The sequence below is a fragment of the Camelina sativa genome, chromosome 17 (assembly GCF_030686135.1).
Source record: "Camelina sativa cultivar CO46 ecotype springtype chromosome 17, ASM3068613v1".
NCBI lineage: Eukaryota > Viridiplantae > Streptophyta > Magnoliopsida > Brassicales > Brassicaceae > Camelina > Camelina sativa.
In genome coordinates this window covers 19655248-19669973 of record NC_141896.1, presented here as the reverse complement: position 1 = coordinate 19669973, position 14726 = coordinate 19655248, and the positions used below count along the sequence as shown (strand labels likewise).

Genomic DNA, 14726 nt, shown 5'->3' with positions numbered 1-14726 from the left:
TGCCGCCGTCTGCTCTTGTCCGAGCCATTCTCGTCGACCCCGTGAAGCTCCGCTCGAGACACTCACCAACCGCCTCTCTCGAGCTACTGTTGCACACCTCGTTCGAGCTATCAGCTCGCGCTGTCGCTTCTCTCAACTCTCGATCGAACCACTCTTGTTATCCCCGCGAAGACACCGTTCGAGCCAGTCTCCAACACCGCCGTTCTCGCCGTCTGCATACGCGAACCCGTCATGCCGTCTCACGCCGCACTGCTGCCTCCATCGACCCACAAATCCGGTCGAGCCATCGTCACCATCTTCATTTCGATCGAGCCATCGTCACCATCTTCGTTTTGATCGAGCCATTGTCACCATCTCCATCTCGCTCGAGCCATCCACCGTTGTCACCGTCTCCGTTTCGATCGAGCCATTGTCACCATCTTTGCGCTCAGCACCAGCTCCCAGAAAATCGGTCAGACGGAAGAGCGCTGAGACAAAACTAACTCCCAAGGAATACTACGAGCTGTTCCAGCAGATGGAGTTCGAGGGAACAAGATATCCCCATGTTGAGACTATGCAGCAACTCGGGATTTTGGAGGATGTTCAGTATCTGTTTAGGCGGTGCCATCTGGATGGAATCATGAACACACCCAAAAACGGATACAGGGAGGAGAAAATTCAGTTCCTCTGTACTTTGGAGACGCATCTGTACGCGGATGAGCCGGGAATGATGTCTGATGGAGGTCTGGGCTACATTACATTTCGCGTTCACGGCCAGTTCTACACTCTCAGTTTCAGAATCGTCGAAGAGATGTTTGGATTTCCCAGCGGAACAGGGACTACGTCGCAGTTTGATCGGGATGAGATATCCGCACTCTGGACAACGATTGGGAGCACGCCCACATTCACTTCATCAAAGACAAAAACGCTGAACGTGCGAAGCCTAGTGTTGTGTTACTTCCAAAAGGCGGTCACCAATGCATTTTACGCCAAAGAGATTAAGGGATACATGACGAATGGCGAGCTAGAGATGATCGATCTGGCGATTAAGGGACTCTCATTCACTACCATGGATTGCACCGTGCTGCAAGGTGACATATCCAACACTTCCGTCTCGCTCTACCTTATCAACTACATGCTGACATACAAGCATTGGGTCTCGCGACTAAGCATCAACCACACTCCCGGAGTGATGTGCATGGGAGGCGTCGTGACTTGGTTCCTTGAGGCTGCTGGCGTCCCCCTACACTCTGAGTCGCACCCACCACGTTGGATAGACATCAACAACCTGCGACAGCTACGCACTTTGGATTGGGGTTTGAGGCATGGAAGGTTGCTCTACAAGTTTGTGCATCCTGCGGTCGGACCCTCGAGATTACTCCTCCCTTGCGTCGAGTTGACTACAATCTTAGGGGGAGAGCATATCAAGTTTATCCCTCCCGCGGATATCTTATACAATTCTGAAGCTGAAAAAGACTATGTAGACGTTGCGGAAGCACGCGCCGAGCCAATGGAAGAAGACACAGAGGAATACCACCCAGATTAGTACCGCCCAGAGCAGTTCCACTTCAAGGAGTACTCGGATCCGAGAATGGCCAAGAGGGTCAGAGAGGCTCATCATCGACTCAACCAGCTTCAACGATGGGGGAAGGCCAGAGACAAAACGTTGAGCAGTTTCACCAAGACTGTCATGAACTTTATGCGTAAGTTTAGCTGTTCGACTTCCACAACCGCGGTCCCTAGGTCTATCCCCGAGGATACTAGACTAGACCAATGCCAGGACGCCCTTCCGCGAACATAGAGCGAACACCTTCTCCGACTCGCTCTCCAGCACGTCAATCTTCATATCTGCCTCGGGAGCATCCGCCTTCACCCGCTCCTTCACGCCACTTGTCACACGAGTCTAGGGAGAGACAGAGACGCGGTTCGCGAGGTTCCAGAGCCTCCTCTAGTCACAGATCAGCGCGTCGCTCTGCAGCTCGAGATGAGCATGAGGTTGAGCAGCAAGTTGAACATCAGGGTGATTATCAGCCTACCGAGGTTGTTGTGTTGGTCTCGGACCATGGTGAGTCCAGAGTCGATGACATGCAGTGTGACGACCAACCGACCATGTATCACGCAAGTGGTCGAGCAGCAAGTCGACCAACCAGCTGATGTCACACCCGCAGATCCCGAATAAGGCGAAGGACAGAGTCAATTTCACGCTCCCCCTTGGGCGAGCATGGACTCCTTCTTCTACTACTGAGGTACTCCGACCTTTCCTTTGTACATACCATTTCATTCCCGCATTGTTTCTGTTGTGATTCTTAAATCCTCCTGCAAATTTTTCTTACACATGAGACTGTGTAATTTAAGTTTGAGGGAGGGTTTGAGATGATGTATCTGATGTTGTGTTTTGTGATTCTTATTTCAAATTTTTTGCATCATATCATGTTTGAGTCTGCATCCATCTATTTGCATAGAAAAACCATAAAAATTTGAAAAAAAATTCGAAAATTTCCACAAAAACAGAGTGTTCATGTAGTTTGCACTTGCATATTAGGATTGAGTCTCGGTTTATTCATATAGGGTTGTTGCATTTAGCATAGGGGTTGATGATGATTGTAACCTTGTTAGCATGTTGGATTCAATAGGATAGGATCAAGGCCATTATTCTTAGTTCTTTGATGCTTGTTGATTGAACTTGAAAATTTAAGATTGAAGCATGTTTTGAATTGATATCATTCCCTATCTACCTGAACCTAATCCTGACTTGCAATTATCTTGTTATGCATTGAAGTTGAACTCATGGATACCATATACATACTTGGATTGTCTTTCACATTTTTACGACCCTAGTCAATCCAAGTAGCTGATTCCCATCTTTGGAACAGTTTCCCGCACCCTTAACCAACCGTTCTTTTAAGCCAATTGTATTCTTGAGTGTCAGGCCTTTTCCGAGTTGAGCTTGTTAGAAAGTGTTAGGTTCTAACCGACAAGAGTAGAATCCTGTGTAGTTCTAGTTCGCGTTATCCGGACTAGTAGGACTAGGTGAGAACTCGATTTTGGGTATTCGGTATGGATTTGTGCAAAAAAGTAAAGAGGTAGAAAGTCTTTAGGAGGGGGATGTGTTTACATAGTTTACAAGTCTAGTAAAGGATTTGGGTTGAGCAAAGTAAGAAGAGTTATTGGTTCTGGGCATAAAATAAAAAGACTAAACAAAGAAAAAAAAGAAAAAAAAATGCTTAAGATGTCTAGAGTCCCTAGAAGAAAAGAAAATGAACCATAGTGATAATAAAGATTTCCCAATCCGCTAGAATGATAAGAAGTGAACTCCTCTTAATACCAAGTGTAAAGACTGAAAGAATGGGTTTGAGACAATGTTTGTTATGAAGGGTAGAACCAACTTCGGTTTGGAACGTTTTTTTGGGTAGACAGGGCGCTGCTCTTGTATGTATCAGTTGGTTTCAACCTTTAGCCTTCTCTTAAGCTCAACTCCTTTTCGTGAGAGAACCTTGTTCTGAATTGATGAAACCACTTGAGAAGGAGACCATCTAAGTCTCTAACCTTTTACCCTAGCCAAATGAGTTCAACGATATTGCTTAGCTCGATTCACGGTTCTCTGTTAATGAATGTTAAAGGGAATGATCGATAGGATTGCGTGTGTAGAAAAAAATATAGAGTTCCTTCACCATGCATCATAGAACTAAAAACAAAGACCTTGATTCTAACTATTTTATTTAGCATGTTTTAGGTTCTGAGATCCCATCTTCACACCTCTTCTCCATAGTCTATTCTTGATTGTTTGCTTGAGGGCAATCAAAGAGTAAGTTTGGGGAGTTTATATGTCTATATTTTGTCTTTCCTTAGCCTATTTTTATCATGCATTTAGCTAGGATAACTCATTGGTTTGCATCGTTTTCTAGTCCTTTCTATACACTTTGCACGTCTAGGTAGTTCTTGCATCATCCTTACATACATTGTGCATTTTAGAGTATTTCAGGTATTTAGGAGACGTTGGAAGCCATTGTCGTCTGAGCCATTTTCGTACAAGCCATTGTCGTCCGAGCTATCCGTTCGAGCCGTCCCACTCGAGTGGGATTTAGCTTTCGACGTCTTCATCAAAATTGTAGGGAATTGAGTTTTCTTTCCAACGCCGTTTATTTCAAGCCAATCGGAGGTGTGGTTCAAGAGTTATCATCGTTTTAGTGGATGCGTATACACCACGTCCGAGCCATGCTCCCCCGCCACGCACTCCAGCTTGTTTGATCGAGCCATGCTCCTCCGCTACGCACACCAGCTTGTTTGATCGAGCCATGCTCCCCAGCATCCGTCCGAGCCATGCTCTCCAGCATCCGTCCGAGCCATGCTCCCCAGCATCCGTCCGAGCCATGCTCCCCAGCATCCGTCCGAGCCATGCTCCCCAGCATCCGTCCGAGCCATGGTCCCCAGCATCCGTCCAAGCCATGCTCCTCAGCCGTCCGTCCAAGCCATGATGACATTGCATTCCATTCGACGCACACGGACTCGATCGCACATGTCGGGAAGAAAGACGTTTGGTTTCACACGCTTCAGGAGATTACCGAACCGACGCTTTACCTTGTCATTTTAAGTTTTAGGGCTTTCCATGTTGGACTATTATATATACATTTTGTTAAGTCTTTGCTGAGACATCTTGTCTTTTATCTCGTTTTCGTTCCCAGAAGGTTTTAACCTAGCTACAAAAATACGTTCTGAAACTTGTATTCCGATATCGTTGAGATTTATTGAGATTTTGCATTTGATTCCTTCTACAATGTTGTTCATCTTATTTTTATCTACCTAATAATGCTTGTTTCAATGTTTTCTGAGTTTGTATCTTTGGTGATGATTTCCGGATCTGAGTAGTGTGTTAGTTTTTGAGGATGGGATAGATTAGGTGGAAGATCTTAGGATGTAGAGTGTTTAAGCTTTGATTGTATGATTCCCTTCTAGACTAGAGTTAGAATTGCTAGTTTCTCTCTGATCAATTGGAACTAGGTTCGAGACATTTCCACACCCAAAAGGTGTTTGATGAAATGTCTGACCAACTAGTGCTAGAGACTTACGTTCCTAGCCAAAGAGATTAGTTGTCTAGGATGTTTGTTGACGTGAATGAACTTGTTTGTCATGCCTGCTCAACCACGTTTCTCTAGCAAGAGCTAGGTATGGAAGTGGTTGAGTCTGAGTAGCTTTTGCCAAGAGATTGGATTAGCTAAGTTGTGATGTTCATTGTTTAGGGATAGTTTGCTTGTGGTGTGTTAAACACTCTGTAGACTAGGATACTCCACCGACATCAATTACCCCATCCTTAGGACTTCTTTTTTTCTGATTTCTATTACATTCCTGGAACTGTTTCGTTTCTTGCTTTTTAGTTCATGCTCAGACTCGTTTCTGTTTTTATTCATTTTCGCTTCTTGTCATGCATTCTCGTTTCTAGTTCTGTGACTCATTTCCGTTTTACATTTTGACCATTTTAGGACTGTTAGACAACCACTCTTCTTGAATTGGCTTGACTTGTGAAATCTTGATTGCATCTTGAGTGACTAGCATCATCCCATTTGGATTGACACCTTAAGTACTACAACTACATAAGGTTAATTGAACCAACTAGGAGACACAAAAAACCTAGTATCAGGTGTGTTTAAAGATGATAGTGAGGATCAGTACATCCTTTCAACTAGTCTACCTGGAGATTATCCTGATATTTATAAGACTGCACGTCGATCTGCTCTCTCCCTCGTGTATCACGCGTTCTGCTTGGAAAATGGAGCTTACGATGTGAAGCTTCATTTTATGGAGATTCAGTTTTCTGATGAAGAACTATACAAGCGTCTCGGCAGACGCATATTTGATGTCTATGTTCAGGTAAAGCGTCTCTCGGCAGACGCATGTTTACTGAAGATTTCGTCTTAACCGGAATTTAAGACTAAATCAACAATTTAGAAAATGAAAAGGTTGCTTAAGTAGTACTGTAGGTCACTTATCTGGAACCTGGAGATAGCTGTGAGCTAAACGCAATAAAGGGTTCTAAGGTTCGAGTTAAAGCCACAGCAGGACCTATCCTTGGTCCACCATGGCAACGCCCTGAAAACATGTAAAAGAAAGAAAAAAAACTCCCATCAAACTTTCAATTGCTCCATTAATATGGTATGTGACAACAGTTAATAACCTGGTGATGCATGTTTCATGTTTGAGTTCTACTTATTTTGTTCTCAGATATCTCCTTGTATCCCCTGAAGATCAGATATCTCTCTACTACGAACCTCATTGTGTATGCAACATGGAACTTCTGAAGAATGAAAGAGCCGACATTGTAATCACACCGGTCATCAAACAACTTCTCCCACGGTTTACTCTTGTGTCTGGCCAAGAAGACGCTGTCCAGCTCGCCAAACTCTTGGAAACCAAGTAAATAATCATCTTATCTTTTTTTCCCCGTTATAGATCATGTAGTCTTAAGAAAATTAATCAACACTCTTGCTTTTTGTAGTTATCAATCGGGTTTTTGTTGAACATTTAGGTTTGTTGTGCCGGTGCAAAATGGCGAGCTTGAAGCAAAGGGACTTTTAGCAAGCATAATAAAGAAAGAAGGAACGTTGGAATCATTTAAGGTGCAGCGTTCGTGACCCCCCCAAAATATAATGAAAGTTAAAATATGGTTCCATCTGGCTCAGTGGTGATAATGTCTTCGATATTTGATTTTTGAATGCAGGAACTATTGTTGAAAGAGCTCCCAAAAGCTCAAGTGTTGGAGCCTATAGCAGGCGTGCCTCTAGAGATCTTGGCTCCATCTTTAGAGGTTTAAAATGTAACAGTACAAACTAAATGAGGATACACAGATGTGAATATACACATGTGAAATGAAGCTTTTTAGTGAGGGAACAAATATATAGTTTGAGATAGCTCTTAAAGAAGAAGAGGGATTTTGGGTGTTCGAGTGATGATGGAGATTATTTCATTTAAGGAGGTAATTTTAGAAGTATAATGATTAAAGGAAGGAATACAAATATATATATTTATATATATATATATATATATCCCTCCCTTTTTAATAAAAAGTAAGTACACAATATAGATTTTGTAGACTTTATATTTTTAATAAATGGTTACAAATAGGTTATAGATAGGTAATAAATTAATTTATATATTAATATTAATGGTTATACCTAAATATTAGGAATATTCCAAATTGATAATTGATATATTAATGGTAACAAATAAAATCATGGATATTCCAAACTGTATTTTTGGAAGATTTTAGTCTTATATCACGTTGTTTCCAAAGATTTTTAAACACAATATTACAAATTTATTTTTCACAGATTTTATCGATAGACCACAACGTTGACCAAAGATATATTACAAAATTGATAGATTGATTGATTACAAATTAAATAGTGGGTTACAAGATAGATTATGAAATAAAATTTAACTAGTGTTATAGCATGGATAATTATCTATAATCATTAACTATATAAAACTTACAAAATAAGTGTTTTTTTTCAAGCTTTCATATTTAGCGTATGATTTTATTGCATAATGGTTTATCAAAAAAAAACTTTTAAAACCAATAACATAAATTATATTTTATATAAAAAATACAATAAAAATAAAAAGAATTTCAATCCGCGCTCTAGCACGGGTCTTAATCTAGTATATATATATATATATAAAGGAATTATAATTTTAAACTTTTAATCATTGTTCAAAAAATCTCGGATAAACTTTGATTTTCTTGCTAGATCCCCCGACTAGCATCTAGCAGTTTTTTGAACAAAGGTCTTAGTCACATGTCATGTGAATAGTTTATGTTCTTATTATTTTTTAGAGTCTCACTCACAAGTTTTTTAAAGCCCTATTTGCAAAAATATCTTTTTCTATATCTTTTGCAAAAATACTCTACATGTTGTTATCCATTTTCAATAATACTCTTTTCTATATACAAAATGACTAAATTTTAAACTCTAACTCCAAATACTAAACTCTAACTCTTCAAAAATTTACTTTAATAAAAAATAAAGAACTTAAACCCAAAAATAAAATTTAAAGGTTAATTTAACATATTTGTAATTTTGTAAAAGATGATAAAAATAAAAAATGGTCCAAAAAATGATATTTTTGAAAATAGGTATCTACAAAAAGTATTTAACAACTTTTCTTTTTTTAAAAGGAATGAGAAGGGTATGTTATTCCTCATTTTCTTTTATTATTTAGAATTAATTTCTTTTCCAAATTTTATTATATGGATCCCACACTATTTTGTTTTGGAAGAATTGAAGAACAAAATTGTTCATCTCCAAATTTTTACCATTTGGAATTAATTTCTTTCCCAAATTTTAATATATAGTGACCCCACACTGTTTTTTTTTTGTGGAAGAATCGTAGAAGAAAATTATTCATCTTAAATTTGATGTGGAACAAATATAAAAACAAAGTATATTTATTAAAAGAAATATATAAATTCATCCAAAAATATAAATAAAACTTTCAACTTCATGCAGTGTTCACAATAATATCAACAACTATTTGATGCAAGTGAATTTATTGCAAAACTTTTTTTAAGGTGTACCAAGTTCGAACATATCTCACTCTTAAGTTGATATTAGGTGAACTCATGATGAGAGGAATGTCAAACAAATATATATATATATATACATATATATATATTAAAACTAATTTTAACTTCTATATATTACTCCGAGATCATGATTTTAAAGACATGCCACATAAAAGTTTGATATTTATATTTATATTTATATTATTTCCAACCAAAATAAATAGAATGTAGGTTATTTAAAACATACTTAAATAATATTATTTTACTAATTCAAGTTCAATATCATAATACCACATTTTTAAGTTGTTTTTCAAAAATACTACTAATAAATTTTAAACAGTAGACATGCTGAATACATTGAACCCATCGAATGTTCTTGAAAATCATTCTAAATAACTAGTATGAGAACTTGATGTTGATATTATCGGTGTCTTTTAGATAATCAAACTAGACTAGAACTATGTTAAACTAAATCAAGTTAATCCAAATTCACTCAAATAACTAATATTTTTTAAGATATACAGACTTTAAAAAGGTACAATCTCAATGAAAATAAAAAATTTATTAACTTAAATTATAATTTTATCAAAATTATAATTTGATCATGAATGGAATTTACTTTTAGAATCTAAAAAAATTTGTATCCCTGAACAAAATAGAAATAAAATAAAATTATACCAAATCGGAAAGTATTATTAAACCCAATATCCAAAACTTGAATAATTCAAACTAAAAACCGAACCAATCAACCGAATGCCATTTGTACCCAAACAAAATACTACTCTCTCTGTTCCAAATTATAAGATTTTTTAGCTTTTTTAGTTTGTTCTATTTTATAATATTTGTTTTTCAGGTTCTTATGCATCATTTATGTTTATTTAGTATGTTATGACTTATGACCATTTGTATTTTCCAGTCTTTTTCGGTTGATTAAATTTTTTGAATAAATATTTAATCATACAATTTATCTGAAAATAACAAAACATTTATGATTTTTTAAATCTTGTGATTTTAGCTATAAAATCTTATATATTGGAACAAAATGAATATCTCTATTTGGAGTGACTAACAAAAAAGGTTATTTAGGATAAATAAAGTCCTCGAAGACATTTGATTCAAAGTTCTCTAATGATTTCTTCAAAACATGAATATAAAGTAAATGACGAAGAAAACAAAAATTATGTATAAAGTATAATCAGAAACATGTTAAGTTACGCAACGAATATAGAGCTTTGAAAACAAAAAGAACTAAAACCAAGATTCTCCTTCTAGCTCTCTTTCTTATGTTTATGTGCCTCAAATAGTTATGACAAAAACTCATTGTCATTATCATTGTTATCGTCATCGTCATCGATTTAAGATTTTAGTCTCCAATCATAAGTGAGACTAGCCTCTAACATGTCGTCTTCTCCTTGAAATAAACTCATACTTTCTTCAATGATCTACAAACACTTTATGTAATCACCTTCATAGTATGCATCTTTGCTTCTTGCAAATTTTCTTGTTCCCTCGTATTTCATATGGTTTGTTTCAAGTGTGTTGCGTGAGTCTTTTATTTGTCTTCTAATAAAAAGCAGAGTTATTATTTATTTTTTTGTGCAAAGCAGCAGCAGATTTATCAGAATTCCGAACCAAACCAAAAAATTTTGAATACGAACCGAAATTTGTTTTTAAAAGTTTTGGTTATGAAATACAAAATTATCAATTATTCCATCTCTAATCAAACTATAGACTGGAACTATGTTAAATGGAATCAAATTAATCAAAATGCACTCAAAGAATTAATATTTTAAAAATATACAGATATACTATAAAATTTATAATTAAAATAAATTATTTTTTTAGAAAAAAAAATAAATTGATTTATTTATATGACCAAAAAATAAAATAAATAAACAATTAACTTAGATTATAAAGTCACAATAATAATTGGACCCTGAATGGAATTTATGTCTAGAATCTAAGAACTCTAAAAACTTGAACAAAATAGAAATAAAATAAAATTATATTATAAACTAGACCCATTCCAAAAATCGAATAATTCAATAAAAAAAAACTGAGCCAATTAACCGAATATCATTTGTATCCAAAAAAAAAAATACTACTTCCTTTTAAGTTATTAACAATAAAGGTTATTTAGCAAGCATACATGAAACTTTCAAAAAGTATGAGGATAAATAAAGTTCTCGAAGACATTTGATTCAAAGTTCTCTTAATATTTCGTCAAAACATGAATATAAAGTAAATGACAAAGAAAACAAAAATTATTATGTAATAAAAAATAATCATAAACATGTTAGATTACACAACGAATATAAAGCTTTGAAAACAAAAAGAACCAAAAACCAAGATTTTTCTTGGAGCTCTCTTTCTTATGTTTATGTGCATTTTAGCAGTCATGACCATTTTAACTTGCCCTCTACTCTAAGGCTCGAAGCTCATCTCATCTTGCACGAGCTCTGATTTTTTTTATCTAAAGTGATTTCATCAAAAAATTAATTATGTTAACAAAAAGATGTTATAGAAGGGTTCTCTCTACAGCTTTTGACATAAGATGACTTTAATAATTAGTTACATTTTAATTAATTACATTTTATTTTTACTGAAATTTGTTGTATCGTTAATAATATCAATGACCTGCTTTTGGTTTGGTTAAAATTTGACTAGGTGAGCCTACTCAAATTTCTTTTTGGCAAGGGACGAGGCTATGTATCAAGCTTTTTGTAATTTTCTAAAAACTTCAAGTTTTAATGAATATTCACATATTTATAATTAAAAAAAAAATTAAAGTAAATTGTGTGATGTTAAGTATAGAAGATTTGTTGGGTTGGTCAAAGCATGAATAAGTCTTCCTGAAGTGTTGGAGTTAGGAGTCTGTTTCTCCAGTTGCTAAGTTGTGGGAACGTGGCTGTAGTTACTGCTATTTCATTGGAGTTAGTTGTTTAGTTGAATCGTGTTTTTGTTTTTCATTATTTCCTCTATTTAAGTCTCCTATGTAAGGAGCAAGTTGTAAATTCTCTTTTATGCAATCAGCAAAGCTTTGATCAAATATCTTTTTGTTGCTCAATCGATATTAAGATTTGGTATCAGAGTCTCATCACAAAAGAGGCCTGAGCCATTGAGAGGAGTGTGAGGAGAACGGAAATTCAATGGGATATAGCAGCAGTGCAAAAGGTTTCGTTGTTCCGGCTATTCCACGGTTCGATGGTCACTATGATCATTGGGCACGTCTGATGGAGAATTTCATTCGTTCCAAGGAGTATTGGGATCTCATAATGAATGGGATAAGTAGGACATAAGGATCTGTTCCTACGGAGGCACAACAGAAGGTGATTGATGAACAAGAGCTGAAGGATCTGAAGCTCAAGAACTTTCTTTATCAAGCCATTGATAGAGAAATACTTGATATGATCCTCAACACTGACACAAGCAAGCAAATTTGGGAAAGTATGAAGCAAAAGTTTGAAGGATCCACCAAAGTAAAGAGGGCTCAACTTCAAGCATTACGAAAGGAGTATGAAGCACTTCAGACGAGAGAGGGAGAGACTGTAAACAGTTTCTTTGCAAGGACACTCACAATTTCAAAGAAGATGAGGACGTGTGGAGATATGCTACAGGAGAATACAATATCAGAGAAGATACTAAGATAGTTAACAATGAGGTTCAACTATGTGGTATGCTCGATTGAACAATCAAACAATCTGGACAGACTTACCTTAGACGAGCTCCAGAGCAGTCTTCTAGTCCATGAGCAACAAATGAAAGGAGGTCCTGGGGAAGAAGAGCAGGTTCTCAAAGTTTTGTTTGAAGGAAGAGGACGAGGGAGAGGAAAATTTAGAGGAAGAGGATGTGGTAGGGGCAGCAATAGAGCCACCATCAAATGTTTCAGGTGTCACAAGCTAGGGCATTACCAATCAGAATGTCCTACTTGGGGCAATGTTGCACACTATGCTGAGTTGAACGAGAAGGAAGAGTTACTGCTACTGGTGTTTGTTGAAGAAAATAAGCAGCAGAGAGATCGTGTATGGTTTTTGGATTCAGGTTGTTCCAATCATATTGACGGGAGATCGAAGCTGGTTCATCGATCTTGATGAAAAACTCAATGCATACTGTAAGACTGGGAAACGATTCCAAGCTAAGAATACAAGGGTATGGAAGCGTAAAGGTGATCTTTGAGGGAAGGAGTCATATCATCCCAGATGTCTACTATGTTCCGGAATTGACAACAAACCTGTTGAGTCTTGGTCAGTTACAAGAGAGGAAACTGACCATTCTCATCAAGGACAGAAGCTGCAAGGTGTTTCATGATGAATGGGGGCTAATCATACATACCACTATGACAGCTAACCGGATGTTTGTCATTATGGCGGATACACCGGAGACAGCGTGCTTGCAAGTATCACAAGAAGATTCAAATCTGTGGCACAAAAGATTCCGTCATCTAAATCAACAAAGTCAGGAAAACTTATCGAAGAAGCAGATGGTGATTAGGGATTCCAGAAATCGAAAAGGTGGAGTTTGTGTGTGAAGTGTGTGCTAAGGGAAATCAACATAGAACGACGTTTCCGAAGCAAGCAAGCTGGAGAAAAATAGAAAAATTGCAGCTCATACACACGGACCTGTGCAGACCCATTCAGCCTAATACTCTCGGAGAAAAGAGGTACATTCTCAGCTTCACAGATGATTTCAGCAGGAAAACTTGGATATATCTTGTCTTTGAAGAGTGAAACTTTTTCATTCTTTAAGAGTTTCAAGTTGATGATCGAAAATGAAGCTAGAATGAAAATAGGCTGTCTGAGAAGTGATTGGGGAGGAAAGTTCACTTCAACGGAGTTTAATGATTCATAATGGAATCAAGAGACAAGTCACCGCTGCGTTTACACCCCAACATAATGGTAGCCGAAAGGAAAAACAGAATCATCATGAATATGGTAAGGTGTTTGCTTATAGAGAAGGGGATGCCTAAGAAGTTTTGGGGAGAAGCTGCGAATTGGACTAATCACATCCGAATAGATGCCCCAGCTCATCTGTTCAAGACAAGACTCCTCAAGAGTGTTGGACCAGGCTCAAACCAAACGTTAATCATTTCAAGGTGTTCAGGTGTATCGGTTATGCCCATGTTCCAAGCCAGAAACGAGTGAAGCACGATGATAGGGGGCCGAAGTGTGTCTTTCTTGGTGTAAGTGTGGGTTGCAAAGCGTACAAGATGTTTGATCCTGCAACATGTCAAAAACAGTTATTGTGAGTAGGGATGTGACGTTTGACGAGGAACAAAGGTGGAGTTGGGAGATGAGCCGTGATGAGGAAGAGCGAGATATTTTGGTGTTTGAGGAAGAAGAACAGAGTGCTGAGTTTTTTGAAAACAACATCACTCTCGAAACTGTAGCAAATCCTAAAACTGCAGCAGATCCAGAGATTGATGCAAACATTGAAGAGTAGAATACTACACCACAATCAAATGGCGTCCCAAGTCTGCAAATTCAAACAAGAATCAGAGCTGCACCTAGATATCTACAAGACTATGTACGAGGAGTTGTATCAGATGATGAGGAAGAAGAAACACAGTATGTGGTGTTGTATGTATCTCAAGAAGATCCTTACACTTACGGCGAGGCAGCTGAAGAAAAGAAATGGAGAAAAGCAATGGACGCCGAAATTGAGTCAATTGTGAAAAACAACACATGGGAGCTCGTGGAGTTACCGGTGGGAATGAAGAAGATTGGGGTTAAATGGGTATACAAGACCAAGGTGAATGAAAAAGGAGAGGTTGATAAGTTCAAAGCAAAACTTGTTGCAAATGGATACTCACAAAAAAATGGAGTGGACTACTATGAAGTATTTGCACCTATAGCAAGTTGGGACACCATAAGAATGTTGGTAGCAGAAGCCACTAAGAGAAAGTGGAATGTGTGCCAGTTATATGTCAAAAGTGCTTTCCTTCATGGGGTGTTAAAAGAAATTGTGTTTGTGGAGCAGCCAGAGGGATATGAGAAGATTGGTGAAGAGCATAAAGTGTACAAAATGCATAAGGCACTTTATGGGCTCAAACAAGCTCCACGAGCTTGGTATAGCAAGATCGAAGAGTATTTCATGAAGGAAGGATTCAACAAGTGTGAGCTTGAACACACATTGTTCATAAAGAGTGAGTCGGGAGGAAGAGTGCTCATCATAAGTTTGTATGTTGATGACT

General features: G+C 37.3%; 2 protein-coding genes across 2 annotated transcripts; both read left to right on the top strand.

The window, feature by feature from the left end:
- The first annotated feature begins 6187 nt into the window (after positions 1-6187).
- Positions 6188-6865, top strand: LOC104757302 (uncharacterized). Its single transcript, XM_087494879.1, has 3 exons — positions 6188-6387; positions 6500-6590; positions 6692-6865. The coding sequence occupies exons 1-3, from the start codon at positions 6260-6262 to the stop codon at positions 6782-6784; spliced, it is 312 nt and encodes a 103-aa protein (XP_087351005.1). The 5' UTR covers positions 6188-6259; the 3' UTR covers positions 6785-6865.
- A 5773-nt stretch (positions 6866-12638) lies between these two features.
- LOC147924060 (uncharacterized) lies at positions 12639-13064 on the top strand. Its single transcript, XM_087496600.1, has one exon. It carries the CDS (start codon positions 12639-12641, stop codon positions 13062-13064), a length of 426 nt encoding a protein of 141 aa, XP_087352726.1.
- Positions 13065-14726: the final 1662 nt, after the last annotated feature.

Bases quoted from the DNA above. Each gene is read 5' to 3' on its own strand.
- LOC147924060 (XM_087496600.1), top strand. From the start codon at position 12,639: ATGCATACTGTAAGACTGGGAAACGATTCCAAGCTAAGAATACAAGGG.
- LOC104757302 (XM_087494879.1), top strand. From the start codon at position 6,260: ATGGAACTTCTGAAGAATGAAAGAGCCGACATTGTAATCACACCGGTC. The intron at 6,388-6,499 runs GTAAATAATCAT...TTGAACATTTAG, and splicing joins GCCAAACTCTTGGAAACCAA to GTTTGTTGTGCCGGTGCAAA. The intron at 6,591-6,691 runs GTGCAGCGTTCG...TTTTGAATGCAG, and splicing joins GAACGTTGGAATCATTTAAG to GAACTATTGTTGAAAGAGCT.